Consider the following 27,485-nt stretch of genomic DNA (forward strand, 5'->3'; position numbering starts at 1 on the left):
TTGAGTCCCAGCACTGCACAAGTTCAGCTGGAAGGAGACACCCAAAGCCCCTTGCTGCCTTCCTGGAAGCCATGGGGGAGAGGGTGGGGCCCAGGCTGGGAGGGCATAGACCCCTGTCTCTGCAGAGCCCCATCCTCCGGTGGCCCAGAGTGTGTGTGCCCAGAAGCAGTTGAGCTGCTAGGCCACCTGCTCAAACCCAGCCTAGGTTGACAGGCCCTTCCTTCAAAGGCTGGCTCTGTCCCTCTGTGCTACTTTATTGCCCAGCTAATGATGGTGATTAGGCTGACAGCTGCTGCCTGCCTCCCGTCTCTGCCCTCCCGCCTGCTGTGGAGGGTGATTTCTAAGCACCTGGGGAAGCCTGTTCTGTGCTCTGCCAGGGCACCCACCATAGCTGCCCCCTCACCCCTCAGGCCACTTTTCGTCCACCTCCTTCCCTGAGAAGGCAGGCCCAGTCCTCATCCCCCCAGGGCTGCTGTGTGACCTCAATGCACATCTGACCCTCTCTGAGCAGGACTGAGGGGGAATCAGACAAGTATGAAGGGGCGCTGAGAACAGTCGAAGGGCATGTGTCCCCTAGGAAGCACGCCCATCTCTTCCCCAGCCAGGGCTGGACCGTGTGTATCCAACTAGGGTCACAAAGAAAGTCCTAGTTTGCAGAGGGTCCTCCCCCTTGGGAACCCACTGCACTGTGGGTAAGCCCCTGGAGGAGTCTCACCATTCTGGGGCGGCCTGCTCTCAGTGGGGGTGGGGGCTGTCGCCTGGGGCCTTGGTGGGGTCCTAGTGTGGGTCTGGGTGGGAGCCATGATTTATGACTGTGCTTCATGAGTGAGGAATGCCAGCCTGGGGGGCTGGGGTGGGGGCAGGGCCCCTCTCCTGACACTCTTCACTCTGTTGGATGTCTGGCATGTCCTGTCAGCATCCCCTGTCCCCTGGGGACAGCTGTGTTCTCCCCCACCCCATGCAGCAGCCTCCTCCCATCCGTGCCTCCCCTCAACCCTCAACCCCCCAGTTCCAGCCCAGGGGGAAATCCAGGATTAAATCCTTTTTGGTTTTCTCTCTTCACAACTCAGCTCCCTATTTTATTGGGCATGAGGAAAAAAAAAAAATCTCTCTCTTTTTTTTTTTTCCTCTGGCTGCACAAGAAGGGAACTGGACAAGATCCTTGGAAACTTCCATCTAAGTGACCTTCCAGCCAGGAAGGGGTGTTGAACTCCCAGCATGGATGAAGGAGGTGGTAACATCCTTCCCCGCCCCCACCCTACCTTGCCAGATAAATGAAAACTCTGGAATTCATGAAGGTGGTGAGGCAGAGTTGGAGAAGGGAGGTTGGGAGGCAGAATGATCCAGAGTGCAGTCCGGTCCTGGACTTGGAAGGCCATGGCCGGCTTTGAACCTGTTCCTGTAAGACTCACGTGTGTGCATCCTGCTGCAGGCTGCCATTTTGGGTGAGGGTCCATCTTTCTGGGCCCCTAGCATGGGTCAGCCTGCCTCCCCTGGTCTGGAGGGACTGGTTTTTCCAGCTGGTGGAGGGGTCGGTGAGGAGTTGGCAGGGGCAGAGGGTTTTATGTAAATGCCCAGGGAGTGCTCTGGGAACCGGGAGGCTGGTTTTCTCTAAGACACGCAGGGACTGGCAGCTCCCAATTAGCCAGGCCGGATGATGTCAGTGCTGCTTTCCTGGGTGGCTGCGCCCACTCCGATTGGCCTTGGCAGAGGTTCCTGGCCATTACCTTCTCCCTTGGGTGGGAAGGGTGCCAAGGGGGCCGCCATCCAGGATAGATGTCAGGTCCCCTCCCAGCGTATTCCCCAACCTGGGGCCTGAACCACGTTTGGGGACCCAGCCCTGGAAAGTGCCATGAAAAACCAACCACACACTCTACAGCAAGACTTTAATGGGGCTCATATTTGAACCCTCCTCCCAAACCTGAGAGGCTGGGGAGAACTCAGTGTGTTGGGCCGGTCCCAGAGACTGTTGCCATGACAACTGCTGGTAGGCTTTGCTGCCCAGGCGGCTCTAACCCTGAGTTTCAATAAATAGAGGACAAAGGGGTCTGGTCACCCACCAAGCTGGGGAGACAAAGACCTGGAATGCCAGACAGAGCACGTTGTCATGTCTGTGACCTCACACGCATACACGGTCAAGTGTACACACCTCGGATCATGTGCACACACACAATCCCCCCTTGCCAAACATCCTCACATGATACACCGTCTTTACACACACACACACACATACACACACTTTCCTCAGACACACAGGACTGAACTCACATACCTCTTCCTTGCAGACACACATGAGGTTAGATATACATGTGCCTTTCAATGTTTGGCTTGGAGCCTGGTGTCCCCTCCCAGCTCACAGGAGTAGGAACGAGGTGGGTCTTTCTGGCTTGGGCCAGATTATCCCTTGGACTAGGGGCTAGATGTTGTGACGTTTGCCTGGCTGACCCCGCAGAGGCCTGTGGTGTTGGACTGGGCCCAGGAGGGGAAGTTGTGCAGGTCGAACATGGGGATGCTCCAGCTGTTGATGGCCAGCGTGATGACCAGAACCCCGATGATGTTGAGCATGAATCCTGCTCGGGCCTGGGGTGAGGAGAGCCAGTCTGAATGCATGGGTGCTGAGCTGGGCCAGCACCCATCCCTTAGCTATTCACAGGTGCTTGGAGCTCTCTCACTAGCAAAACTCTCCCTGGGAAGTCCTCCTTTGAGTCTAACCTGCAGCACAAGGCGATGTCCCTCACACTGACTTTGCTCTCAGTGCTAACAGGGGGAAGGGGAGCTCCCAGGGCCCTGGGTCTTATTCTCTCTGAGTCTAACCCCCAGGTGTGGGTGCCTGGCCTTTCAGTGCCTTCCCTATATTCCTCACCCCTCCTCTCCCTCTCAGTGGCCTAGGGCTGGCAGAGCCTGAAGACCCTCAGGTGGGGATCATGCCCCACCCTCCCCCCGTCACCTGCCCCAGCGGGGTCCACCGTCAACTCCGAGGATCTCAGTGGCTTTAAGCTACTCTGTGGCCCACCAAGATGGAAAGGCAGAGTGGCGAGTGCTGAGGCATTCGAGACCCTTGGCACTCACCATGTCTGTCACTCTGAGCCCTCCGAATGAGAAGGCGATGGCGTTGGGTGGGGTGGCCACGGGCAGCATGAAGGCCAGGGAACTGGCAAGGGTGCAGGGGAGCATGACGTAGAGAGGGTGGATGCAGATGGCCTGCGACTGGAGGGGGAGACCATGGGGCAGAGCTGGTCTCAGCCCCCATCCCAGAGGGGAAGGCGTGACCCCCCCAACTCTCCTTCCCTCTCTGAGGGACAACCCCCACCCCAATACACACTCTGGCCATGAGCCCACCAGTTCTGCCAGAGGGCACTGGGTGACCTGGGAAGGACCTCTTGACCTCTCTGGAGGGGATAAGTGTGCGGCCCTGCCCAGTGGGGCGTGGGAAGGGGAGGGACTCATAAAACGGATCTCAAAGGGGCTCAGGGTGCCGTCATCAAAGGCTGCGGGAACACGCCTGGGGAAGCAGGGGCTGGGGACGCTCCAGGAAGCAATTTCACACTGTCACCTCAGGAAGGACCAGAACCGGAGCTGGGCCAGGGATGTGGGGTGGGGCCGCCAGTGAGCCCCGGCAGGATACTCCAGGGGTGACGTCATCAGGGATGGAGTGAGTCAGGGGCCAGAGGGCCTTGGGGCCCAAGGGTACTGCAGAGCCTGGGGAAGGGTGGAGGCTCGGGGGTCCTTTCTCGGAAGTGAGAGGAGGGAGGGGGCAGACGGTCACTCTGACCCTGGCTGGGGTGGGCAGCAGGGCTCCCTGGAGGAGGGTGTGTCTGCTGGGCCAAGCTCACCATGGAGGCCAGGATGGGCAGGAAGAGTGTGGTGGTGGCCACATTGCTGGTGCACTCAGTGAAGATGGCAACCAGGAGGCAGATGATAAAGACGATGGCAGCAGGCGGCACATTCTCCAGCGGGGTCAGCTTATCCCCCAGCCACTTCGACAGGCCCGATTCCTGCAGGCAGAGAAGGGTGGTGGGTGAGAGGCTGGGCCGCCTGGGGCTCCAGAGTCCATGGCTGAGGCTCTGGGGAGGGTCCTGCTCTTGTCCACATCTCTCTAGAGTCTTCAGAGTCAAGGGCAGCTTGGGAGGGAACAAAGAGACCCAGCTGAAACCAAAGTCTCCCTCTCCTGCTTTTTTAAAAAATTAGTTAATTAATTAAGTTTTGGCTGTGCTGGGTCTTTGTTGCTGCACGGACTTTCCTCTAGTTGTGGCAAGGGGTGCAACTCTCTAGTTGTGGTGCTCAGGCTTCTCATTGCAGTGGCTTCTCTTGTTGTGGAGCATGGGCTCTAGGGTGCATGGGGTTCAGTAGTTGTGACTCCCGGGCTCTAGAGCACAGACTCGGTAGTTGTGGCACATGGGCTTAGTTGCTCCACGGCATGTGGGATCTTCCCGGAATAGGGATTGAACCCATGTCTCCTGCATTGGCAGGTGGATTCTTTACCACTGAGCCACCAGAGAAGCCCCCTTTCTTCCTCTTGAAGGACAGTTGGATGTGGGGAGAAAGAGACGGGTAGCAAAGAGAAGGGGTCAAAGGCTTTCTTGGGAAATGTGGGACTTGGTGGGAGAAAAGACCTTTGACCCCACTGACTTCTGTTCTCCTAACCTTTCTTATGGGGGTCCCTGGCCAACTTTAGCCCTCTCCCTGCCCCCACCAGCCCAGCAGTTTGGGAAAGAAGGGACCTTGCTCCTGGCAAGGAGGGAGAGGGGGAAGGGCCCTGGTAGAAGCTGGGAACAGGCCGACAGGGGGACGGGGACAGTCCACAGGGTCAGAAGAGCTCCTGTAATGCCAGACTGTAAATCCCAGGGAGCTGGGACTTTATTTTATACACCATCACCCACTTAGCACCCAACACCCATCACAGAGCTTGGCACAGTGAGTAAGTACTTGATGGTTGAACTAACCAATCCCTGACCCAGGGAAGCTCCTGTCTATGCAGTGAATGAGCTTAGCCACAATCCCGAGGCCTAGGGGTGCAGGTTCGTGATTCCCCTCTTGGATGGAGGCTCTGCAGAATGATGACCCCGTCCCCAGAGACTGCCTGGGTATGATCATGGCACCCCCTGGTGGCTTCAGCCAACAAACTGCATCAACCCAGTGCCTTCCATCTACTCACTGGTGTTAAAGCTGCGGCATTCACTGTCCGGCAGGGGGTGAGGGAAGGGCCTGGGTGGTCCTGAGTACAGTCCCTGCTCACCAGAAAATCCTGCCTTCTCTTTGGCTTTGAACCCGACTGGGGAGAGGTCCCTACGGCCTGTGTTTTCTCTCCCTCCCTTAGGGGTCTTATCTGTCTCTCCAGCTGCCGCAAAGGCTCTGCCCACCAGGGGGCTCCCACGTGGGGGGTCAGGGCTGCCCAGTGTGGGAGAGAAGCAGGGCCCCACTTTCCCTGTCACAGGGTCTCCCACCAACGGGGCTGGGGAGGGGGTGGGGTCTCTCACCTCACTGCCCTTGGCCAGGGCAAAGCCACCACCCAGAAGGATCACGATATTCCAAGGCATTTTCTTTTTTACTATATCCCAGGTGAGGAGGGCAGGAGGGGCCTTCAGCTTCCCTGGGTTTCCTACTCCCCAAGCAGAAGAGGGTGGGTCACCAGGAGCCAACAGGTTTTCCCTCCCCTCCCCTCTGCCTGGGACCTCTCCAAGTGGTCTTGATCAGAGCTTAATGCATGGGGGAGAGGGAACCTCAGTTCTGCAACATCTTGGCTTTGTCCCTGAGTCCCTGTGCCCTTGGCAAGTCAGCCCAGCTTCTCTGAGCTTTGTCAACTCCTGCCAAGTATGGTGGAAGGGAGGCTGAGTACCAGAAGGCAGGGTCTGCCCAGAAACCCTTCCCTGCCCCAGGCCAGGTGCTTACCTGGTTTCTGAGTCAGCCCTGGGATCTTGGAGGGCACGATGAACATAATTACAGCGATTAAGATGGCTACTGTCCCATCGGATGTCATGCTGTGGGTGGGGCAGGGAGGCCAGGCTTAGAGGCTCAGGGCTACTCAGGGTCATGAGGGGGAGGGGGGCTGGATAGGAACCCCTCCCCTAGACATGCCAACCTCCCTCCTGTTCTGAGTTGGGGGCCCTACTTCCTTCCCTCCTCCCAGAAGCATTCCTCCTCCCCACAATCCTCACCTCGTCCCATTCTCATCGGAAAAAGCCAGGTTACCCCAGCCCGTGAAAAAGCCTGGCTCCCGAGTGAACCAGAGCACCACCAGCAAGACAAAGAGGAGGGTGACAGCCTTTTCCGCGAAGTTCATGGGGCCCAGCAGCTTGTGCTCTCTCCGGATGACTTCGAAAGCTGCTCGTTCTTGATCCCTGCTCTGGTCCCCCAAGCCAAAGTTCTTCTGGAAACTGCAGGTGGGGGTGGGGACAGCTTGTGAGGGCCCCCACACCAGGCAGGGGAGCAAGGGGCTCTGAGTGCCTGAGGTTTTGTTTCTTTTTGATTGTTGTTGTTTTGGCTTTGCCAAGCTGCTTGCAGGATCTTAGTTCCCTGACCAGGGATTGAACCTGGGCCACAGCAATGAAAGCTCAAGTCTCAACCACTGGACCGCCAGGGAACTCCCAGGAGTGCCTGTGTCTTAAAGGCTGAGACATGCAGAGGCCTCCTTAGGGTTGCTACACTAAGATGCCCCCAACGTTCTGGAAGAAAAGCAGAAGACTCTGGTTTGTAAACTCTGTTCATAAAGAAGGCTGAGCACCGAAGAACCGATGCTTTCTAATTGTGGTATTGAAGAAGACTCTTGAGAGTCTCTTGGCCTGCATGATCAAACCAGTCAATCCTAAAAGAAATCAGCCCTAACTATTCATTGTGAGGACTGATACTGAAGCTGAAGCTCCAATACTTTGGCTACCTGATGCCAAGAGCTGACTCATTGGAAAAGACCCTGATGCTGGGAAAGATAGAAGGCAGGAGGAGAAGGGGACGACAGAGGACCAGATGGCTGGATGGCATCACTGACTCAGTGGACAAGAGTTTGAGCAAGCTCTGGGAGATGGTGACAGACAGGGAAGCCTGGCATGCTGCAGTCCATGGGGTTGCAAGGAGTCGGACACAACTGAGTGACTGAACAAACAACTGGTTTGTCAGGGCTCTTATTTAGCAGAGGGGTTGGTAGGGGGTGGGGTTTCCCTGTACTTGGCCCTGCTCCATCTGTCCCACTGACCCCTCCGTGCTTCCAGGAGTTCTCTTGTGCTGAGCTTTCCCTTGCTCAGAGTGAGAAGGCCCCAGAAGCCTGGACCCTGTGCTTCCTTCTGCCCCTGACTCATCACTCGTCTCCTCCAACAACCTTTCAGGAAATCCTCCCCTCCCTCTTCCACCGCTTCTGGGCACCCTCTTCCAGCCTGAGCCCCACCCACACTGTCCGCAGAAGCACAGGGGTCTGCAGCCTATTCCACGTGCACTGGTTTAACTCATGTTGATGTTTAACTCCTCGCTTGGGCAAATCTCAACTCCCCTGATGGACTGTGAGTTCCTTGAGGGCAAAAATCACATTTCACACATCTTTAAATGCTTTATGGTGCTTGGCATTGTGCTGGTCTCTTTAACTAACACTTTGCTTTGTACCAGCCCCAACCTCAATCCAGCCTCCCTGCACCTGCCCAAGCAATGTTATAGCAAGGATGCTTTAAAACTTTCAGTGACCCCTCCCCCACCCCACCTGGGTAGGAAGGACAAATAACAATTTATATCACAGTAACACTCATACCATCACTTCTAGCTTGGACTCATAGCAGACATCATTAATCAATCCCAGACTCGATTCCTACTGAGCCCCAGCAAGGTCTCATATGATTTTCAGCTTGGAGCCCTAGTGACAAGGGCTGGAAGTCAGAATAAAACCCCTTTACAAGAACAAGGTCCATACTCTTCAAGTGGCACATAAGATTCCCTCATAATCTCTCCCCGCCTTCTTCTCCAGATTTGTATCCTAATACTCCTTTTTAAAAATAATCACATTTTTTCTTTTGCAATTAAATGTTTTTTCTTTTGTGGTTAAAAATATTTTTTGGCTGCATCTGGTCTTAGCTGCAGTGTGTGGGCTTCCCTCTGGTTGTGGTGGGCAGGCTGCCCAGCAGCATGTGGGACCTGAGTTCCCTGACCAGGGATGGAACCTGCGTCCCCTACATTGGAAGGCAGATTCTTAACCACTGGACCACCAGGGAAGCCCCCTGATACTCCTTTTTTGCTCTTTATATTTCAACCACACAGAACTGGAGTTTCCCCACACCCAGCATGTTCTTTCTTGCCTCTTTATACAAGCTATTCCTGCTGCTGAATGCCTTTACTTCATCTTCTACCTGGCTGACTTCTAACTCAGCAAGATTCAGTTCAGGTGTCATCTCTGCCAGGGGCCTTCTGGAATCTCCACTTTCCTGGGCTGTGTTTTCCCACAGCACCTAGGCTTCTGTCTGTCACTGCCCCTACCTTGTCATCACCCTTTAGATGGTGAGCTCCGAGGACAAGGACTGTGCCTAATGCTTGTAGTGTTTTCAGGACCAGGCACATAGCAGGAGCACAAGCGTCAGCTCTTTTGTAACTGACCAAGCTCATAGCATGCACTCCTCCAGCACCTGTGAGGGGACTGTGGATCATTATGGAATGGGACCCGGCCTGGGCACCAGGAGATCTGGCTTTCAATCCCAGCACTGACATGTCTAGCTATGGACCGTGCCTCAAACCTCAGTTTGCTTATCTAATAGATGGGATAATACTCTCCAGTCATTCCCTTCAATGGGGGACCAAGGGCACAGAAGGGTCTTGGGAGGGAGAGGTTTGCTCACTGAGATGGTGATTATGTCCTTTCCCAAAAGGCTACCTGGGTACCCAACTGGGCACTCCCAGAGGGTAAGGGCAGGCACCTGGGCATCTCTTCCCCTTTCTGCCACTTACTCGAATCCTAAGAAGAGGATCTGCAGCCACACCCAGGAAAGCAGCAGTAAGATGATCATGGCAGGGAAGGCAAAGCCGAACCAGGAGGCGAAGTTCACCACGTTGCCATTTTGGGGGAAGATCCTGAAGGGGGATAAGGGCTGCTGTGTGGTATTGCCCGGGGACCGGCCAGCTCCTTTTGTCCCCCAGTCAGAATGCAGACCCTCTCCCCCTCAATCACTCACGAGTTGACCTGGCCTTGCAGCACCAGGTTGGGGGTGGTGCCGGTCAGGGTGGCGATGCCCCCGATGCTGGCCGAGTAGCACACACACAGGCTCAGGCCCTGGCTGAAGCGGAGCTGCTCCTTGTTCTGCTGTGTCTTGGAGTCCAAAGGAGTTGGTGGAGCAGGGCAATCCTGCTTGTTGTCTGGGAACAAGGGAGAGCTGGGGTCAGGAGTGGGTGCAGGGCCAGATTCGGGGAGCATGGCAGGGGCTCCATGGCCTCTAGGGCGCCTTGTCACTTAGCAGCCTAGACCCGGGCTAGGGGGAGGGCCGAGGCTGCGCCCAGGTCTGGAAGGGCGGGCACTCCCTGGGGTCTTAGGATGGAGTGACCCTTGGATACCACCTGGCCCAACCCCTCTCTTGGGAGAGGGAAACTGAGACACAGAGAAATGAAGAAGATTATCCAAACTGCACAGAAAGAATGAAGCCTGGATCCCTGATGGCCCGCCCAGGCTCCTGCTCTTGGCCTGCCAGGGTCACCTAGCATCTCTGTTTGCCCAGGACTAAGGGAATTCCCAGCCTGTGGGACTTTTCATTTCAAAACCAGGAAAAATCTCAGCCCACCAGGACAAGTTGATCACTGAACTTCTTGCTTCCCTCTTCCATCCCAAAAGGTGCCAAGATATGGATTTCCCTGACGGTCCAGTGGTTAAGACTCTGTCCTCCAATGCAGGGGGTGGGGGCGTAGGATCAATCTCCAGTCAGGGGACTAAGGTCTCACATGCCGTGGGGGTGTGGCCAAAAATTGAAAAAAAAAATGGTGCTCAGATGACTCCTCCTATCATGAACATCATCTCAGACCCTCCCCAAGAGGAGTTTGGGGCAGGGCCTGGCCTCACCTTTCTCATCAAGCTTGATCTCTTCCTTCTGTTCCTGGAGTTCAAAGGCGGGGTTGTTCCTCCCCTCCTCAACATCCCTGTCTGTGGGCATCTTGTGCAGCTGCTCCAGAACAGCATGGGCGATGGGCACCATCATGGCGGTGGTGGCTGTGTTGCTGATCCACATGGACAAGAAGGCCGTAACCAACATGAAGCCCAGGATCAGCCTAGAGATGGACAGACCCACACACTGGTGTTCCAGCATTCCTGCAGGGACTGGTGGCCCAGAACGCCCGCACCCCAGGCCCTCCCGTCTTGGTCTGTGGGGACTCACAGGGAGGGCCGCACCCCGATGATGAGGAGCACACGGAGGGCAATCCGTTTGTGCAGATTCCAATTCTCCACGGCGAGGGCCACCATCATTCCCCCAATGAATAGGATGTTGGTATCTTTCAGGTACTCAAGGCTGACCTGGCAGGTAGGGACAGGGCTTACAGGGTGACAACAATACCATTTCTGCCAACAGAGAGAGGTTGATTCCCTGGGCTCTTGGACCCAAATGGAAATGGTCTTTGGATCCCCCACCATTGAAGATTGAGCAATTTCCTCTTTCTGATTAACCCATTCTCCTGTCAGCAATGACTGAGAGCTCGTCTAGCCTGAATCCTTCCATGCTTCAAACCACTGCCTGGGAGGATTTAATGCTGTTTCAGAAGCTAAAGTCGTGGTTCTCTGTGGTCCCTGAGTCAGCATCATCATCGACCTGGAACTTGCTAGAAATGAAATGCTTGGACCCTGCCCCAGATCTATGAAATCAGAAACTCTGGGGTGGTGCCCAGCAAAATCTTTGTTTAACTGGCCCCTGCAGGCGATCGTGGTGCCTGCTCAAGTTTCAGAACCATCAAACTAGAAGGAGACAGGCTCTTTGGCTGGCTATCAAGCCCCCTTTCCCTCCCTAGTCTAGGCCTAATTGCTTCCACTTTGAATTAACTCTTGACACCAACTGTGCCCCTGGCATTTCTAGAATGCCTTCCTCCTGGTCTTCTAGCTGACTCCTCCCTCAGTGCTCGCCAAACTGCCAGGCAGAGGCAGGGAACTGTCTTCCACGCGCTCTGCCTCTGATGAGGCTTCTTCCATCATCACCATCCTAGGGCAGACCCCTCCATCCTTGGGAGCATGTCCTCCTATGAATGAGGAGGCTTACCTTGGAAGCAGTCATTATGCCCATCATGGGGAACATGATGACGGGGATGAAGGCAGTGATGGCCAGGGGTAGCGCCTCAGTGCACCAGAGGAGTGCCATGAGGATGATGGTGTAGGCACAATAGGCTTCCTGCAGGCAGGAGGGGAATGGCAAGCTATTGGAGGGGGCAGGCCTGTAACTCAAAATCACATCACCTCCTGTCCCCAGAGAAAACAGACCATTTGTAACAGTGCAGGGAGACCCTGTAAAACTCAGAGCCCTTGATTCCCAAACCCAAAGTCTCATTTAAAAATGGAAATAGGGACCTCCCTGGCAGTCCAGTGGTTAAGAATCTGTGCTTCCACTGCAGGGGGTGCAGATTCAATCCCTGGTTAGGGAACTAAGATCCTTTGTGCCGTGCAGTGTGGCCAAAAAAAAAAAGTAAAAGTGGAAATAGAAAACAAAGTAAAGCACTCACCACCTTGTATTTAGCCTTGGGGAGTCTAGACATTATAATCCAGCTGTTGGATATAATCCTACCCCCTTGGGGATTGCAGGGGACTTGGATGAGGATTCTTAGATGAAGTGGGGGGCTCATCTCAATGAAACCGGAGCCTGGGAATTGCGGACCACTGCCTGGAGCTCTGACCTTCCCTCCTTTATCAAGAGTCTATAAGAATACATCTATTTGTATGACAATTAAATATTAATTGTTCCTTCTGCTAGCAGGTGAGTACCATGAGAACAGAGTCAGTTTTGCAGCATCTGGATCCTCGGAGCTCAGGACCCAGGAGGCTTCAGAGCAAATCTTCTCTGAATGATTCACTAATCATTGAAAAGTTTTGGGAATGGCATGAGTCTCCTTCCAAGTGATCCTGGCATGATCACTGCATCACGCATCTCCAGGAGGTGTCATTCACATTTCTAGAATATGTGAAGGACTTCCCTGGTGGTCCAGTAGCTAAGACTTCACGTTCCCAATGCAGGGGGCCCAGGTGCTATCCCTGGTCGAGGAACTAGATTCCACATGCCAGAACCCAGAGTTCACATATAGCAAATTAGAGTTCACATGCCACAACGGAAAGATCGGCACATGACAATAAAGACCCCGAACACGGCAATGAATTTCCGGTGGGCTGCAACTAAGACCCAGAGCAGCCAAATGAGTAAATAAACATTAAAAAAAAAAAAAAAATAGAATATCTGAAAAGTTCCACCATCCCTGTGTTGTATGGAGAATTGTGGAGTAAACCCTGAGTTATGGCTTTGTGAGTCTTGGGGTACCAGAGGCCCCCCTTCCCCTCAGGAAGCTCCCAAAGTGAGGAAGGCCTGACCTCAGGCCTGGGAGGGGACCTAGAGCAGGAAGTTGGCCAACTGAAGACGTCAGGGGCCCACCCTCCTTGATGGGGCCTCTCCACAGGCCAGGGGAGGAAGGGCAGACAGGGGAATCATTAGTCAGGAGGAAGCCTCCAGGAGGGGTACTTGGATCCAGGCCTCCTCAGAGGCACCCACTCACTCTTTATTTGCCCAAGGGAGGGGCTGCCTGCTCAGACAAAGGGGCTGGGGGGGCCCCTCCTCTCTTACCTGTTTCAGCTGCCCTGCCCCTCTTGCCTTCTCCGCCTGGTATGGGCTGGGCTCCCCCCTTATACCTCAGGCCTTTAGTACCCTGAGGTTAGAAGGAAGGTCTCAGGGAGAGGAAACTGCTGTTTACTGAGTAACTTTTAGGAGCTGGGCGTTTTCAAGTTTGTAGCTAGAGCCGCTTTTGAACTATGGTGTTGGAAAAGACTCTTGAGAGCCCCCTGGATTGCAAGCAGATCAAACCAGTCCATCCTAAAGGAAATCAGTCCTCAATATTCACTGGAGGGGCTGATGCTGAGGCTGAAGCTCCAATACTTTGGCCACCTGATGCGAAGAGCCGACTCATTGGAAAAGACCCTGATGCTGGAAAAGATAGAAGGCAGGAGGAGAAGGGGGTGACAGAGGAGGAGATGGTTGGATGGCATCACCTACTCAATAGACATGCGTCTGAGCAAGCTCCGGAAGATAGTGAAAGACAGGGAAGCCTGGTGTGCTGCAGTCCATGGGGTCGCAAAGAGTCAGACACGACTGAGGGACTGAACAATAACAAGTTATAGCCATGGATGGGTGTGGTGGTCTCATGTTATGGATGACCTCCAGTAGTATGTGGCTTGCTCACGGTCACAGAACCAGGGAGTGGCAGAGCCGGATGGGAACCTAGGCAAGGTATCCAGGATCGCACAATTCTCAGAGCACTCCCAGTGGAGTTGTGTCAATGGCAGGCTGGGGGGTGGTGTGGCACGTAGCCTGCACAGCCAAGTATCTCTAATGCCAGGCTCACTTTCTCTCCATGAAAGGTCCACCACCTTTCTCCCCCTGGACATGACCTCATTGGCACAGTGGGTGGGGATGCCTTGATCCTTGAGCAGAGACTTACACCTCTTCCTCCCCCAGCAGGAGGTAGATTCTGCTGAAATCACTGTTTATTCAACCATTTTTTTCAGCTACAGTGATGTCATGGCCTGTTACCCATCCTCCCCTGCAGGCTATGGGCAGGCCAGCTCCTCTGGGCCCTAGTGTGGCCCCCACACCCTAGAATTCTCTGGCCAGAGGCGAAGAGGGGAGCTGAGGTGGATGATTCCACTGATTCAAGAAGATAGCTTCGCAAAAACAACAGCACAGGTATCGTTGAGGTCTGCTCCATGGACATGGTGCTCTCCACACTTCAGGTGGTTCCTAATCGCATTTAGTTGCTCTGTGATTTAGTAATGACTATTGTTCTCATTTCACAGATTAAGAAACAAAGGTGCCAATAAATTAAATATTTCAAAGTCACACAAATCAGTGAAGAATCCAGACTGTCTGGTTCTTGAGCCCCAGGGTTTTGCCTTCTACCTTCAGCTTGACCCCTTGCGAGTGGGCGGTGTCCTTCAGTCTCAAGCTCCCTGTGGCTAGCAGGGTGAATGGGCGTGAGTTAGAGCTCAGGATCCAAACAGAACCATTTTCGCTGGGGCATGCCACTTCCCGTTGCCTGGCTCTGGGCAAATTCCTTCAATTCCAGGTCCCCATTTGCACCCTCCAAAGGGAGCTGTGAGTGCCAATGTGTTGAATCTATGGCTTCTTGTACTCCTTTACAACTTTCCTGCATCCCTCTCCGTATCTGTCTGTCTCTGGGTTAAAACCAAAACCAGTTTCAGAGTTCCATTTGGAAGTCTTCCCTGGCCCTGATGGCTCTGGACCTGTGTTCCCATCCTACCCTCCCGGGCAGTCAGTCCAGCTGTAGCATAACCCACTGACCTGCTCTTCCTGGTTCATGGGACTCTTAATTTGGGCATGGAATGCCAAGGATCCGTGAAGCTGGGTGGGAAAACTATTTCATCTTTTAGCTAACATCTAACTAAGGTTATGAACACAGGCAACAAAACTGTATAGCTGGTTTTTTTTTTTGGCTGTACCTCTAGGCTTGCAGGATCTCAGTTCCCTCACCAGGGATTGAACCCGGGCCCACAGTAGTGAAAGCGCCTGAGTCCTAACTACTGGACAGCTAGGGAATTTCCCAAACCATACAACTGTTGATGGTACTAACGGCGATTTTGTCAAGGATATTTGGTTGTGGTTGTCAGTTGTTAGGGACCTGAAGAGATCAGTGGTTGCAATGATCTCAAAATGCATCTCAAAATATTGTTTACATCCATCTCTATCTTGAAATTATGGTGGTAATTATATCAACACCGGATCTTATTTAATGCTTTAATAAGGAAGCACTTAGATTTCTGAACTGCAATTAATTTTTTTATACTTTTATAACTGTGTTCCAAAATGATTGGTTTCCTTCTCCATCCCATGCATTCTATTTTGTGCATTTCAAAGCAGTATTCTGAGAAGGGCCTAGAGTCTTCACCAGACAGTCAGTGACATTCATGGCTCAGAAGTGAGAACAGAATCCAGGGGATCCTTTTTCTTTGGTCCCTCAATGTGTCTGATTCCAAGGTCTTCATTCCCCCACTTTAGAAGTGGGAAGTCAGAGGACTTCCCTGATGGTTCAGTGGTTGAGAATCCATCTCCAAAGCAGGGGAGGTGGGTTCTATCCCTGGATGGGGAACTAAGATCTCACATGTTGTGGGGCAACAAAGCCCACGCAACTACTGAGCCCATGTGCTCTAGAGCCTGTGCTCGAAAACTAGAGAAAGCCTGCGAGCCACAACAAAGACCCAGCACAGTTAGAAGGAAAAAAAAAAGTGCGCAATTGGGAATCAGACTTGGCCTCCTAGGCCACCTTATACCCTCTGCCTTGCTGCCATCTCTATACATTTTGGGCTGGCCAAGCTCAGACGGTGGCCTATGGCTTGGGACCCAACTGTCTTACTCCTCAACCTGCTGCACTGCTCAACTCCACAGGCTTCAGGTATATATTCCCTTTTTTTTTACACCCTAAGTCCCCCTCCCTCTTCTGCATAGCACTCATTACAATCTGTACTTAAACATTTGCTTTCACAAATTTCTTATGATGAATATCCATCTTTGCCATCAGACTGTACTCTCTAGGGAGCAAGGTCTGGATCTGTTTATGCTCACACCAGCAGGGTGCCTAGCACCTCTATGGAGTTGACACTGGATGAATGAGTGGATGAATATCAGGCACTGGGGCACAGACATGATTCAGGCCTGGCTCCGGTCCTCAGGGAGTCTGAATGCCCTTTGTGGGCTGGTTCATAGTCATGGCAGACTGCCTGTCTGGCAAAACCAATAGCAAGCAGATGAGATAAACGCTCAGATGGCTTCCAAACTCTGAGGCTGTCAGCTTGCTTCTTTTGTGATAGGAAACAAAAGTCAGAGGTCAGAAAACCTGAGTGCCCAGGCCCAGCTTTATGGCTGCATGTCCTTGGGCAAGCTATTTAACATCTCTCAGCTTTGGGGTTTTTTTTTAAATAAGAAATATTGAACATTTCCAACTGTATACACATTGCTCTCTTTTATGAAGTGTCCTTATCTACAAATAGGAATAAGAGAAACTCCCACCTTGTTGGGTTATTATGAGGATGTAGGATTTGACTATGTATGTTTCAGCTCTAAAGAACTGTGGATGACAGTGAGCAGGTGGCCCGGGTTAAACTTGGCAGAGAAACGTGCTGCTGGGCTGCTGGGGAACCAGGTTGGATGCATGAGGTACAAATAAAGATGGTGGTGCCAGGGAATCTAGGGCAGACTCTGGACCCTGGGTGTGGGCAGGGTGGGGACCTGCGGGCATCATGGCCTTTACCCGTTATTGGCACAGAGCAGCCTGGGGCAAAAATGTCCATAATCTCAAAGAAGTTACATCTTACTTCTCCTGGTGATTGAAGGTTAACCCCAGGGCAGGCTACTCCCACTGCTCCTCTGCCCCTGGCCAGTAGGGATGCTGCGGGCAGGGAGCACTACTGAGTCTAGGGAGTGAGGTGAGGTCCTGGGCGGCAGCCAGAACCATTGCAAAGGGGAGACCAAAGAGTGGGGTTCCAGAGAAGGGGCCCTTTCTCTGAGCCTCCTTCCACCTGGGCTGAGGAAGGCTTCCAGAGAGAGCAAACTGAGTGGGTGCTGAGTGATGAATAGGAGTTTGGTGGGTTGCGGAAAAAGTGTCAGCATGAGGGAGTAAGCATAGAGGGACAGAATGAGGCACAAAAGATCAAATATATTCTTGTGGGGAAGGGATGGAATGCTCAGGAAGAGTCTCATTTGCCCTGAGAGGAATCTAGGACTTTATCTGGAAGACAAAGGTGAAAAGGGGAGATCCTTGGAGGACTGTAAACAGAGAGAGTGACGTGGTCAGGTTGGTGTGTCTATTAAAAGATTACATGGAGGCTGCATATGTGATTTTTTAAAAAGTCTGTAAGTATTTGTATACACATAGGAAAATATCTGATTCGAGAATTCTTACCCTGTTTTTGTACCAGGATCCCCTTGGCAGCCTGATGAACCCTTACAGCTCCTTCTTAGAATAAGGTTTTTAAATGCATTAAGTAAAATGTACAGGATCACAAAGGAAACCACTTATATTGAAATGCAGTTATTAAAATATGAAAAATGGGCAAGATAGTGACATAATGTGACTCTTCACTAGTAAGCTCTTCACTGGCTAGTGGCTACTATAATTTCAAAGTCATGATGAATGTAAACAGTGTGTCAAGGTCCTGGCAATAGCTCTCATACGATTTGAAAATATCTGTGATTCCTATGGATGGCAAAGTCAAAAATATCATTCATCCTATGGTGGCTTGTTGTCTACATTCATCACAGAAGAAAATGCTTCATTCTTTCGTGCTGTTGGACTTTGTACAATGTGCCTGTATCATCTAATTAAATAAATCAATAGCCTCAAGATAAAAATAGGGGACTTACACGTGCAACAATGTGGCAGATGGATTGGCAGACATGGAAGCTGGGAGTTGACAAGGTGGCCAGGCTGGGCTGTCCAGTGGGGAGACGACAGGGGCTCAGAGAAGGTCATGGCAGTGGAGATAGACAGAGAGGACAGACTCCAGAGATATTAGGAGGTGGAAGGCAGAGGGTCTGGGTGATGGCTGCTGGGTTAGGTGGGAGGAGAAAACTCTACGTGCCTTTCCTGGGTGTCTAGACACACGGTGACCCTGAGGAGAGGAGCCATGTGGCAGGACTTGGGGAAGGAGGTACAGAGTGACGTGTGTGTGTGTGTGTGTGTTATATTCCAGGAGTAATAGGCCCATCCAAATGCCTAATACTTTTGAGAGACTAAACATAAGAGGCAACAATGGCCAGTCTTTAGGCAAACATAGGTCCTTCAGTCTCTGCAGCCACAGGCCTGTAGCCAAACCACAATCTCCATAGCAACTGGCCCCGACAAGGCAGGATTTGCTCAATGACTTGCTAGTCTCTTTAATTTTGCAGCCCGCTCCCCACCCCCACCACTTGCTACCACCACTTTCAACTCAGGACCAACCAGTGAAAGCCAAACATGCTCTCCAAACAATCAGAGAGGATGCCCTGCTTCCAGTTAGCCTTCCTGCAATGTCCCCCTGACAGCACCCTCCCGTCAGGGCACACCTGAAGCCTTACCTCTCTCCACTCTAAAGCATCCCCGCCCCTTGCCTTTGAGGCTCTGCCAAAAGCAGGTAGTGAAGGCTGACTCCCTTCTCTCCTCCTCTTGATCTCATTTGGCTGATCTTTGTTTATTTCTGCATCTTCATGTGAATGCATTTGTTGCATCATCTTCTGCTTTAAGATGCCAAAGGAAAGAACAATAGCTCCGGGTGTCAGAGACAACAAAAGTGGGGGGAAGAGTCCTGACATCAGAGTTTGGGCCAGGGCCAGACCCACTTGTGTCCACTCAAGAGCAAACCAGCAGGTAGGAGATGAAGAGAAGCGAAGCGTTCCCACACTCCTCCGTGCATCTGATCCCCACAACAGCCCTGGGCAGCGCTGTTGGATTCTGTTCAGGAAACTGTTCTGCTAAAGTCTCCTTGGTTTTCCCATGCCTGACCTTCATCTAGCAGGTGCTGGAAGTGTGGACACGATTTGGTAATCTGGGGGCAAATTTCGAATTGGGGAAACTTCTATCTCTTCCCTAGAAATCGCCCTGGCTTTAGAGGCTGGCTCCTACTCTCACGACCTTCAGAGGTCACAAACCTGACTCCACACAGTCCAGTGCTGATCACGGACCACACTTCACTGCCCTAGGGGACCTTGCCTTCCTGTTTCACTGGTGGGAACACCGAGGTCTTCATGAATAGAAGAAGTCATCTATGGGCACAAGTCAGGTATCTACACAGTGCCCAAAACACTGTGTTGTGTCTCCTTGTTGTTGCTTAGTCACTAAATTGTGCCCGACTCTTTGCGACACCGTGAACTGTAAGTTCGCCAGGCTCCTCTGTCCATTGGATTCTCCAGGTAAGAATACTGGAGTGGGTTATCATTTCCTTCTCCAGGGGATCTTCCTGACCCAGGGATCAAACCCACATTTCCTACTTGGCAGGTGGATTCTTTCTCTCTGAGCCACCTAGGGAGCCCCATTGTGTTTCCTGGGGGCCTGGAATTCAGACAAGGGGCAGAAGGTACAGGAAATCACTGTTTACCGAGCCCTGGGTGCCAGGTAGTCTACCCACACAGGTCGTCTCGTTTAGTTGGGACAGCGGCCTCTTAGAGGTGAGAGGTTTGGAGAGGCTTGATAAAGTCACACGGCTGTTCATGCTACCAAGTAGATTTGGACCCACATCTATCTGGCTCCAAAAACCTCTGATTTGTTCCTGGACTCTGCCATCTCAACCAAGATCCAGGAAGTCTCAAAAGATAGAGGCAGGCCCCAGAATCGAGGTCCAAATTCTTTGCAGTTTTCAGGCCCACCATACTGATCCATCTTTGGGGTTCAGGAATAGCTAGCAGTAAGGGTATTTTGGGCTTCCCCAGTGGCTCAGTGGTAAAGAATCCACCTTGCAATGCAGGAGCCTCAGGAAATGTGGATCCTCTGGAGGAGGGCATGGTGACCCACTCCAGTATTCTAGCCTGGAGAATCCTATAGACAGAGGAGCCTGGAGGGCAAAAGTTCACAGGGTCACAAAGAGTTGGATGTGACTGAAGCGACTTAGCACCCAGGCAGGGGTATTTTAGTCACACAGAATTTAAAGTGCACATGCATGCACATACCTACTACTCTTATATCCTCAGAGTAAGAAATCCTAAAAACAAAAAAACCAAAAAGGACTTCCCTGGTGGTCCAGGGGTTAAGACTCCATGCTTTCACTGTAGAGGATGCAGGTTCCATCCCTGGTTCTGGAAGTTCCATATGCTGAGCAGTGTGGCCCAAAACAACAACAACAACAAAAATAAGCAAACAAACAAAACTGCAGAGCAAGAAGTCTTGCCCTCTATTCTTACTGTAAATACGGTCTGGATTTCAGCTAAGGTCTGTCCTGGCAGATACGGTACTACAGGGAGACGGTTTTCACGAGTGGTTCTGTTGGGTCCTGGGAGATATTTGCATTTTCAACTCTGACTTGGTTGGGTGGCATCATCAACTCAATGGACATGAGTCTGAGCAAACTCCAGGAGATAGTGAAGGACAGGGAAGCCTGGTGTGCTGCAGTCCATGGGGTCGCAAAGAGTTGGACACAACTGAGGGACTGAACAACAATCACTCTAACTTACTGCCTTTTTGACCTCTGAGCAAGTATTTATCCCTCCTGACCCTCAGCATAAAATCCTCACTCCTTCCCTGGACCTTGCAGGGCTGACCTTGATTGACCTCTCCCTACTTCTCTAAGGTCATCTGCTCACTTGGGCCTCCATGCCATGCTGGCCTTATTTCCCTGCCAAGCTTGCCCCTGGCCTTGGGCCTTTGCACTGTGGGTTCTGCCTAGACAGCTGTTGGCCCAGAGCTGGGCTTGGCTGGCTCTTACTCGCCAGTCAGGTCCTAAGGTAAATGTCAGCAACCCAGTAGGCTTTCTCTGATCACCCTGTCTAGAGCAGCTCCTCCCCAAGCCATAGTCACAGCCTGCTATATGCTTTTCATTGTGTGGACAGTATGTGCTTTTTCTGTGTCTTTCCACGCCACCCCTACCCCCAGGATCACAAGTTCCCTGAATCTTACCCTCCACCCCGCTGCACCTAAACAGTAACTGTCACATGATACTTTTCCCGATGAGTGAATGAATAGATGTAAGGTTTCTGGCACATCATTCTTAGGTATCTGGTTGAGGGGTAGGGGGAGCACTGAGACCTCCGACCCCACTGTCCCCCAACCACTAGGAAGCCCCTTGCCTGTGGGTGATGGGAATTTCTAGGATTCTGTTACTAATTCCTCAAACACACTTACTATTTCCAGCTGGCACGGCTTTGCTCCTAGCATTCTCTCCACTAATGCTTCTCACTGTTGAAATCTCACTCCGCCTTCAAGGCCCAACTCAGATTCTCCCTTACCTCAGTTGGAAGGATTTTCTCCCTCCTCTGAGCTCCTGCAGGCTTCTGGCTATAGTCTGTGTGGCAGGAACACATGGTCGCCTAGACTGAAAGCAACTTGAAGACAGAACATCTATATTCCTTTTCAGTAACCCCTAGCACAGAGCAAGAGCTCCACAGACATCCTAGACTGAATGAGTGTGGAAGGATTGATTGATGGCTGGATAGACATGAGGGTAGATAGCTCAAGAGCTGACACAACAGAGGACCACCCTGTATCCCTAGACAGCTTCGGCCAAGGCCAGATTCTAGTTCAGACTTTGCCTTTTTCTAGCTGGCACTTGAGGCAAATTCCTTTATCACTCGGGATTTACATGTCTGTAACATGGAGATGGAAGTAGTAACCTCATAGTAACTCAGAGATTATTGTGAGAAATAAGTGGGTTAGTGCTTTGAAGTGCTTGGCATAATGACCAGCACATAAAAAATACTCAAGAAATGTCAACAAGTATTATATGGACACAGGTGTGAGCTGAGTTTTTTCTGGGCCTCCTCCTACCCACTTCAGGGGCCAGGGGTGTGGAGGTAAACTTGGATTTCACTACAGAGAGCAGGGACTCAGCAGGAATTGAGGACAGGGCCTTCTCTACCCACATTCATTTGTTCACTCAGTCATTTGACAAGTATTTGTTGAGCACCTACTATGTGCCAGGTACTGGGGATTCTGCATGGAAAAAGGCAAAGTCCCTGTCTTCATGAAGGTTACATTCTAAAGTAGGGGCATCAGAGAATAAATAGGAAATAAAGGAACACATCATTTCAAAGAGTAAAAGCCCTTTAAATAACAGGTTTTTGTAATAGTGAATGATTGAGACTGCTCAGAGAAATTTTTTCCGGGTGGATTTCAGTGGACACCTAGAGAAGGAAGCCTCTGGGAAAAGAATATTCCAGGCAGGAAGATGAGCAATTTGAGGAGCAGAGAGAAAGCTAGGGAGGCTGCAGCGCTAAGTCGCTTTAGTTGTTCCCGACTCTTTGTGATCCCATGGACTGTAGTCTGCCAGGCTCCCTTGTACATGAGATTCGCCAGACAAGAATACTGGCATGGGTTGCCTTTTCCTACTCCTGGGGATCTTCCCCACCCAGGGATCAAACCTATGTCTCTTAAGTCTCCTGCATTGGCAGGCGGGTTCTTTACCACTAGCGCCAGCTGGGCAGCCAGACTGGAGAAAGGCAGATAAGAACAAGCATAAAGGGAAGGAGAGGAAGGGTCTGCAGGGTGGAGCCCTGGGGACTCGTGGCTTCCCTGACAGGCTTGGATTTTAGGTTTGACAGGAACCCTATGTGGGGTTTTAAGCAGGGTAGTGACATGAGCTTATGTTTGGAAAAGACCATCCTGGCATTTGGGTGAAGAATGATCTGGGGACATAGAGAACAGACTTGTGGTTGCCAAGGGGGAGGTGGGGGTGGGGGAGAAACGAATTGAGAGTTTGGGATTAGCAGATGCAAAAACTATTATATAGAGAATGGATAAACAACAAGGTCCCACTGTATAGCACAGGCAACTATATTCAATACCCTGTGATAAATAATGATGGAAAAGAATATAAAAAAACCACATATGCACAACTGAGTCACTTTGTTGTACAGCAGAAATTAACAGAATATTGTAAATCAACTATTGTTGTTGCTTAGTTGCTAAGTCGTGTCCAACCCTTTTGTGACCCCCTGGGCTTTAGCCCACCAGGCTCCTCCGTCCATGGGATTTCCCAGGCAAGAATACTGGAGTGGGCTGCCATTTCCTTCTCCAGGGGATCTTCCTGACCCAGGGTGGAACCCATGTCTCCTGCTTGGCAGGCAGATTCTTTACCACTGAGCCACCTGAGAAGCCCCAAATCAAATATGCTTCAACTAAACAAAAAAAAAAGAATGGTCTGAGGACCGGTAGGATGGGAGAGAAACGATGGTGTCGTGGACCAGAGTGGAGGCAGTGGAAAGTGATTCCATTCAGTGTATTTTGGGGAAATTGAGTCAACAGGACTTGCTGGTGCTTGTGGAAGTGAAGGAAAGAGAAGCACCAGGAATGGCTCTGAGGCGGACGATTGAGCCTTCTCTTGATACGTAAGATCGCAGGGAGACTCAGCTGAGAGAGATGAGGGATCAGAATTGTGTTTTGAGTATGCCAAAGGCACTCGGTGTAAAAAGGAAGGGTTCAGTGGGGAGAGGTGTCCCGTGTTAGTTGGGTAATGCAAGTTTGGAATTTAGAGCTGGAGTTACCGATTGGGGAATCATCAGTGCAGAGGTGCTTTTTAAGGCAGGAGAAAATAGAGATCACCTAGGGTGGGAGTGACGATAGTGAGAAGGAGCAGGAAAAGTAGTCAAGGGAAGAGGAAACCCAGGAGAAGCCAAAAGAAGACAGCACAGCAAAGAGGAGGGACCGGCTGTGACAGATGCTGCTGAGTGGTTGAGGAAGGTGAGCGGGCACCAAAGGTTCCGTGACATGGGTGCTGATGGGGACGCGACGAGAGCCCTCTAGGTAGGTAGAGTCTTCGAGAGTGGAGCTGAGGACAGAGGGGCAGTGTAGACAGTCTCTGAGGCTTTCGGTTGTGAGAAAGAGCAGAGAAAGTGGGCATGTGTGCAGGAACTGTAGGATTGAAGGGGACTTTGGTTTTTTAACGTGACTGGTATTAAGGCTTGTTTGTATGCTGATGGGAGAGATCAGGCAAAGAGGGAAAAGTTGATGATGCAGGAGAGGAGAAGATAATTACAGGAGCAAAGTCCTTGAGAGTGACTGGTAGCCGGGGCCCCAGTGGAGGGGCCGGCCTCACAGTTAGGACCTGGGGCAGTTCATCTGAGTCAGGACAGGGGAGGCAACATCTGTAGGCAGGAAGCAGGCGATAGGTGGGGTGCAGGCGACGGATGGGGTACAGCCCAGGGAAGACAGGGCCTCCTGACACATCCCACCCCTACCAGAAAGCCTGACTTCTTGTCCCGACTCGAGCTTTCCTGAGTGATGGTGGGCAGATTACCAAATCTTTCTGGGCTATAGTTTCCTGGGGAGTAACAGGGGAATCATGGTTCCTGTCTGTCCTTCCTTCTGGGGTTAACACACTTGGTTAACTCAGCCTGTCTGGAAGCCAATCTGATGGGTCCTTAGCATAGAGATGCCACTGGCTTTGGCCTGAGATGAGGGTCATCTCAAAGGTCAGCGGGGCCTTGTCACTGGCCAGGAGCTGTGCCACTACCTCCCTGGTTCCTTATCCTTTTGGAATACCTTAAATAAAAAGCCTGCCTCAGTTTCCCTCTCTGAGCAATTGGGTCAGTGGGCAGCTGGCAGGTGGGGGGAGAGTGGGTGTGGGATGGGGCCAAGTTCAGAGCTAGGATCGGTCTCAGCCTTCTGGAGGCAGACAGCACAGGCTTTGTAGCCCGGCTACACCCCCAGCTCTGCCACTGTCTATGTCACACAGATATAGGCAGACATATGTCACTTGCCAGAGACAGATTTCCTGTGAAGCTTGGACTTCAAGGACCTCCTGGACCCTACCCTTCCCAAAGTCCTGTATTAGTTTTAGATTCATAATTTTGTCTTCTTTTACTTACTAGATGGTCCCCAAAGTGTGTAATATCTGAGTTCTAGATAATAGGATCTTCCCTGAGATTTTGGGTGACCACTTTCCCCATCTGTAAAATGGGAGTCAGAACCTGCTTCATAAGACAGGGGAGAGGGTTACTGGGTGTGTGGTACAGGGCATGCAGCGGGGGACCCCAATAAATGAAAGCCAAAGTTATGACTCCTGCTGCTTGCGTGGGGTGGGCAGGAAGCAGTAACATTTCCCCCTCCATTCAAGATGTGCATCTGTAGTGCCCACTGGCAGGATCGGCATGTACGATTAATTTCCACCCCTCCTCCGCAGGAGACTTAGCTCTTGGGATCACAGGTTAGCACCTTCGCTTTCTGTTTGTACTCTTAAAAATGCACAAACTGCCTGAGGCTGGTTTTCTTCTAATCCCCTTCTTTCACTCTGCAGCTGCTAGACCAGCTCATACTCTCCTGATCAACCCCGTCTGCTTCTACCTGCACCTCCTTTATGGAGCTGGTTTTCTGCTTCCTAAGGCAGTAGATGTCAAGTGGACCTAAGAAATTCACATTGAGCTCCCGCTACTGGATACCCAGCAAAAGCCACTTTTGACCTCTTAACCCCTAAGACTCAGGAGGACCAGGAGGTGATAACCTCACCTCCAGGCTAACAGGGATGAGTGGGCTTTGCTGGTCCTAAAGATGCCCCACCCCGGGGCAGATGGTCCCTCCCCTGCCCCCTTGGAGCTTCCCTGTGCCCAGAATCCCGAGTCCTTACCTTGGTCGGGACGAGGATGGGCAGAGGCAGCAGGAAAATGGGTAGGAAGAATACGATCAGGTAGAAGCGATAGGCCCACAGGCCCTGCCAGCAGGTGGCCATGGTGTGGGCCCACGAGGGCTGCCTGGTCACCCTCTGGATCCAGGGAACTGCAGAACGGATGGTGTAGCAGGTAGGCGGCTGGGCAGGTTTATATAAAGCCGCTGGAGTGTTAACCATTGACCCACCCTGGCAATCAGAGTGTTTTTGGAGTCCAGGAGGTGAGAGTAAGGAGGAGGGACCTGCAGGAAGTATAAAGATCAGGAAGACTTTGCAAAGAAAAGGAGGAGGGCAAGATCAGGGAATAAAAAGGCTTCAGGTTCTTTTGAGAAGTTAAGCCCAGAGTTAACTCTTTCTGTGCGTGGAGGATGTGAAGGACTGCAGCCAGAGGAGCTGGAGAGGGGAGGGTGTCTGGGAAGCCCCACAGCTGGCACTCACAGGGAAAGACCCAGAGCGGCCTCCCCAGCTCCTCTCTCCACCTACTCCTGCAAAACTGAGTTCTCTGAGCTGTTTATATGGGGCCCTGGGTGGGGCGGCCCTTCCTCCAGAGACACCCTGCCCTCTGGGGGTTTCCAGTCTAGGATTGAGGAAGAGCTGGAGTAAGCCCTTCTCCTTCCAGGTATCCAGGAGACTGTCAGCCACTGGACTGACCATCTCATATTCACTGTGTGATGTTGATGCAATAACTTAATTTTGAAACAGCTGCTGGCTTGTTGATGTATTACTGTATGGTAGATATACAGTGCAGGCTTCCCAGGTGGTGTTAGTGGTAAAGAACTCACCTGCCAAGGCAGAAGATGCAAGAGACTCAGTTTGATCCCTGGGTTGGGAAGATCCCCTGGAGGAGGATCCCACTCCAGTATTCTTGCGTGGAGAATCCCATGGACAGAGGAGCCTGGCGGGCTATAGTCCATAGGGTTGCAAAGGGTCAGACACGTCGGAAGTAACTTAGCAGGTACTCACGCATGCACAGGTATACCGCAAAAGTTCACTTTTGTAGGTTCTTCCTGGCCCCCCATCCCCACCCCAAACTCCCATGGAACACCCTCAAAATTTTTTTCATGTTTCGGAAACACATTTAATCTCTCCATTTATCCATCCATCCACCACCAAACACATATTTGGCCCTGATTATATCTCCAGCCTTGTACTCAGTGTTAAGGATGCAGAGAGATTAAAATGCTGCTGGTAGGGACCTTCCTGGTGGTCCAGTGGCTAAGACTCTGTGCTCTGTAGGCGGCTCTGGTTCAATCCCTGGTCAGGGAACTAGATCCCACATGCTGCAACTAAGAGTTTGTGTGCCACAAGTAAAGATCCCGAGTGTGGCTTCCCTGGTAGTTCGGTGGTTAAGAATCCGCCTTGCAGTGCGGGGGATCCCTGGTCCAGGAAGATCCTACATGCTTTGGAGAAACTAAGCCCGGGTGCCATAACTATGGAGCCAGCATTCTAGAACCTGCAAGCCACAACTACTGAGGCTGCATGCCTAGAGCCCATGCTCTGCAACAAGAGAAGCCACCACAATGAGAAGCCTGTGGTGCGCCTCAGTGAAGACTAACCCCTGCTCGCCACAACTAGAGAAAGCCCACATGCAACAATGAAGACCCACCACCGTCAAAAAATTAAATAAATAAATAAAAATCTTAAAAATAAAAAAATACTTAAAAACAAAACAAAAGATCCCGAGTGCCACAATGAAGATTTAAAATCCCCCATGCCACAACTAAGATCTCTGGCGCAGCCAAATAAATATTTTTTAAAAGGCTGCTGGTAATAGTAATAGTTTACTTTTGTAAATAGTAACATTTCTTCAGCATTTGGTACAAGCTGTTAGTTTCCTGTTTCGTTTCCTCTGTACAACCTCACCATGAATTCCATTTTACAGATGGGGCAACTGAGGACACAGAGCCAGGCAGAATTCAAACATGCTTTAGGAGTGCCCTGGGGAGATCCCAACCAGTAAGGCAGTTCCAGGTAAAAGGAAACAGTAGGAGTACTGAGCCAA

The 27,485-nt window shown here is 51.6% G+C and overlaps 1 protein-coding gene across 1 annotated transcript; it reads right to left on the reverse strand.

The window, feature by feature from the left end:
• Nucleotides 1-1,963: 1,963 nt before the first annotated feature.
• SLC13A2 (solute carrier family 13 member 2) lies at nt 1,964-25,546 on the reverse strand. The gene is made up of 12 exons (XM_081580405.1): nt 25,445-25,546; nt 11,196-11,324; nt 10,326-10,462; nt 10,013-10,218; nt 9,138-9,318; nt 8,914-9,036; nt 6,156-6,374; nt 5,890-5,978; nt 5,478-5,599; nt 3,834-3,995; nt 3,070-3,207; nt 1,964-2,580 (listed from the first exon to the last, which is right to left on the reverse strand). The coding sequence occupies exons 1-12, from the start codon at nt 25,544-25,546 to the stop codon at nt 2,410-2,412; spliced, it is 1,779 nt and encodes a 592-aa protein (XP_081436531.1). The 3' UTR covers nt 1,964-2,409.
• Between the last annotated feature and the right edge of the window lie 1,939 nt (nt 25,547-27,485).

Source organism: Giraffa tippelskirchi, chromosome 3 (genome assembly GCF_054371585.1).
Source record: "Giraffa tippelskirchi isolate mGirTip1 chromosome 3, T2T-mGirTip1v1.2.pri, whole genome shotgun sequence".
Taxonomy (NCBI): domain Eukaryota; kingdom Metazoa; phylum Chordata; class Mammalia; order Artiodactyla; family Giraffidae; genus Giraffa; species Giraffa tippelskirchi.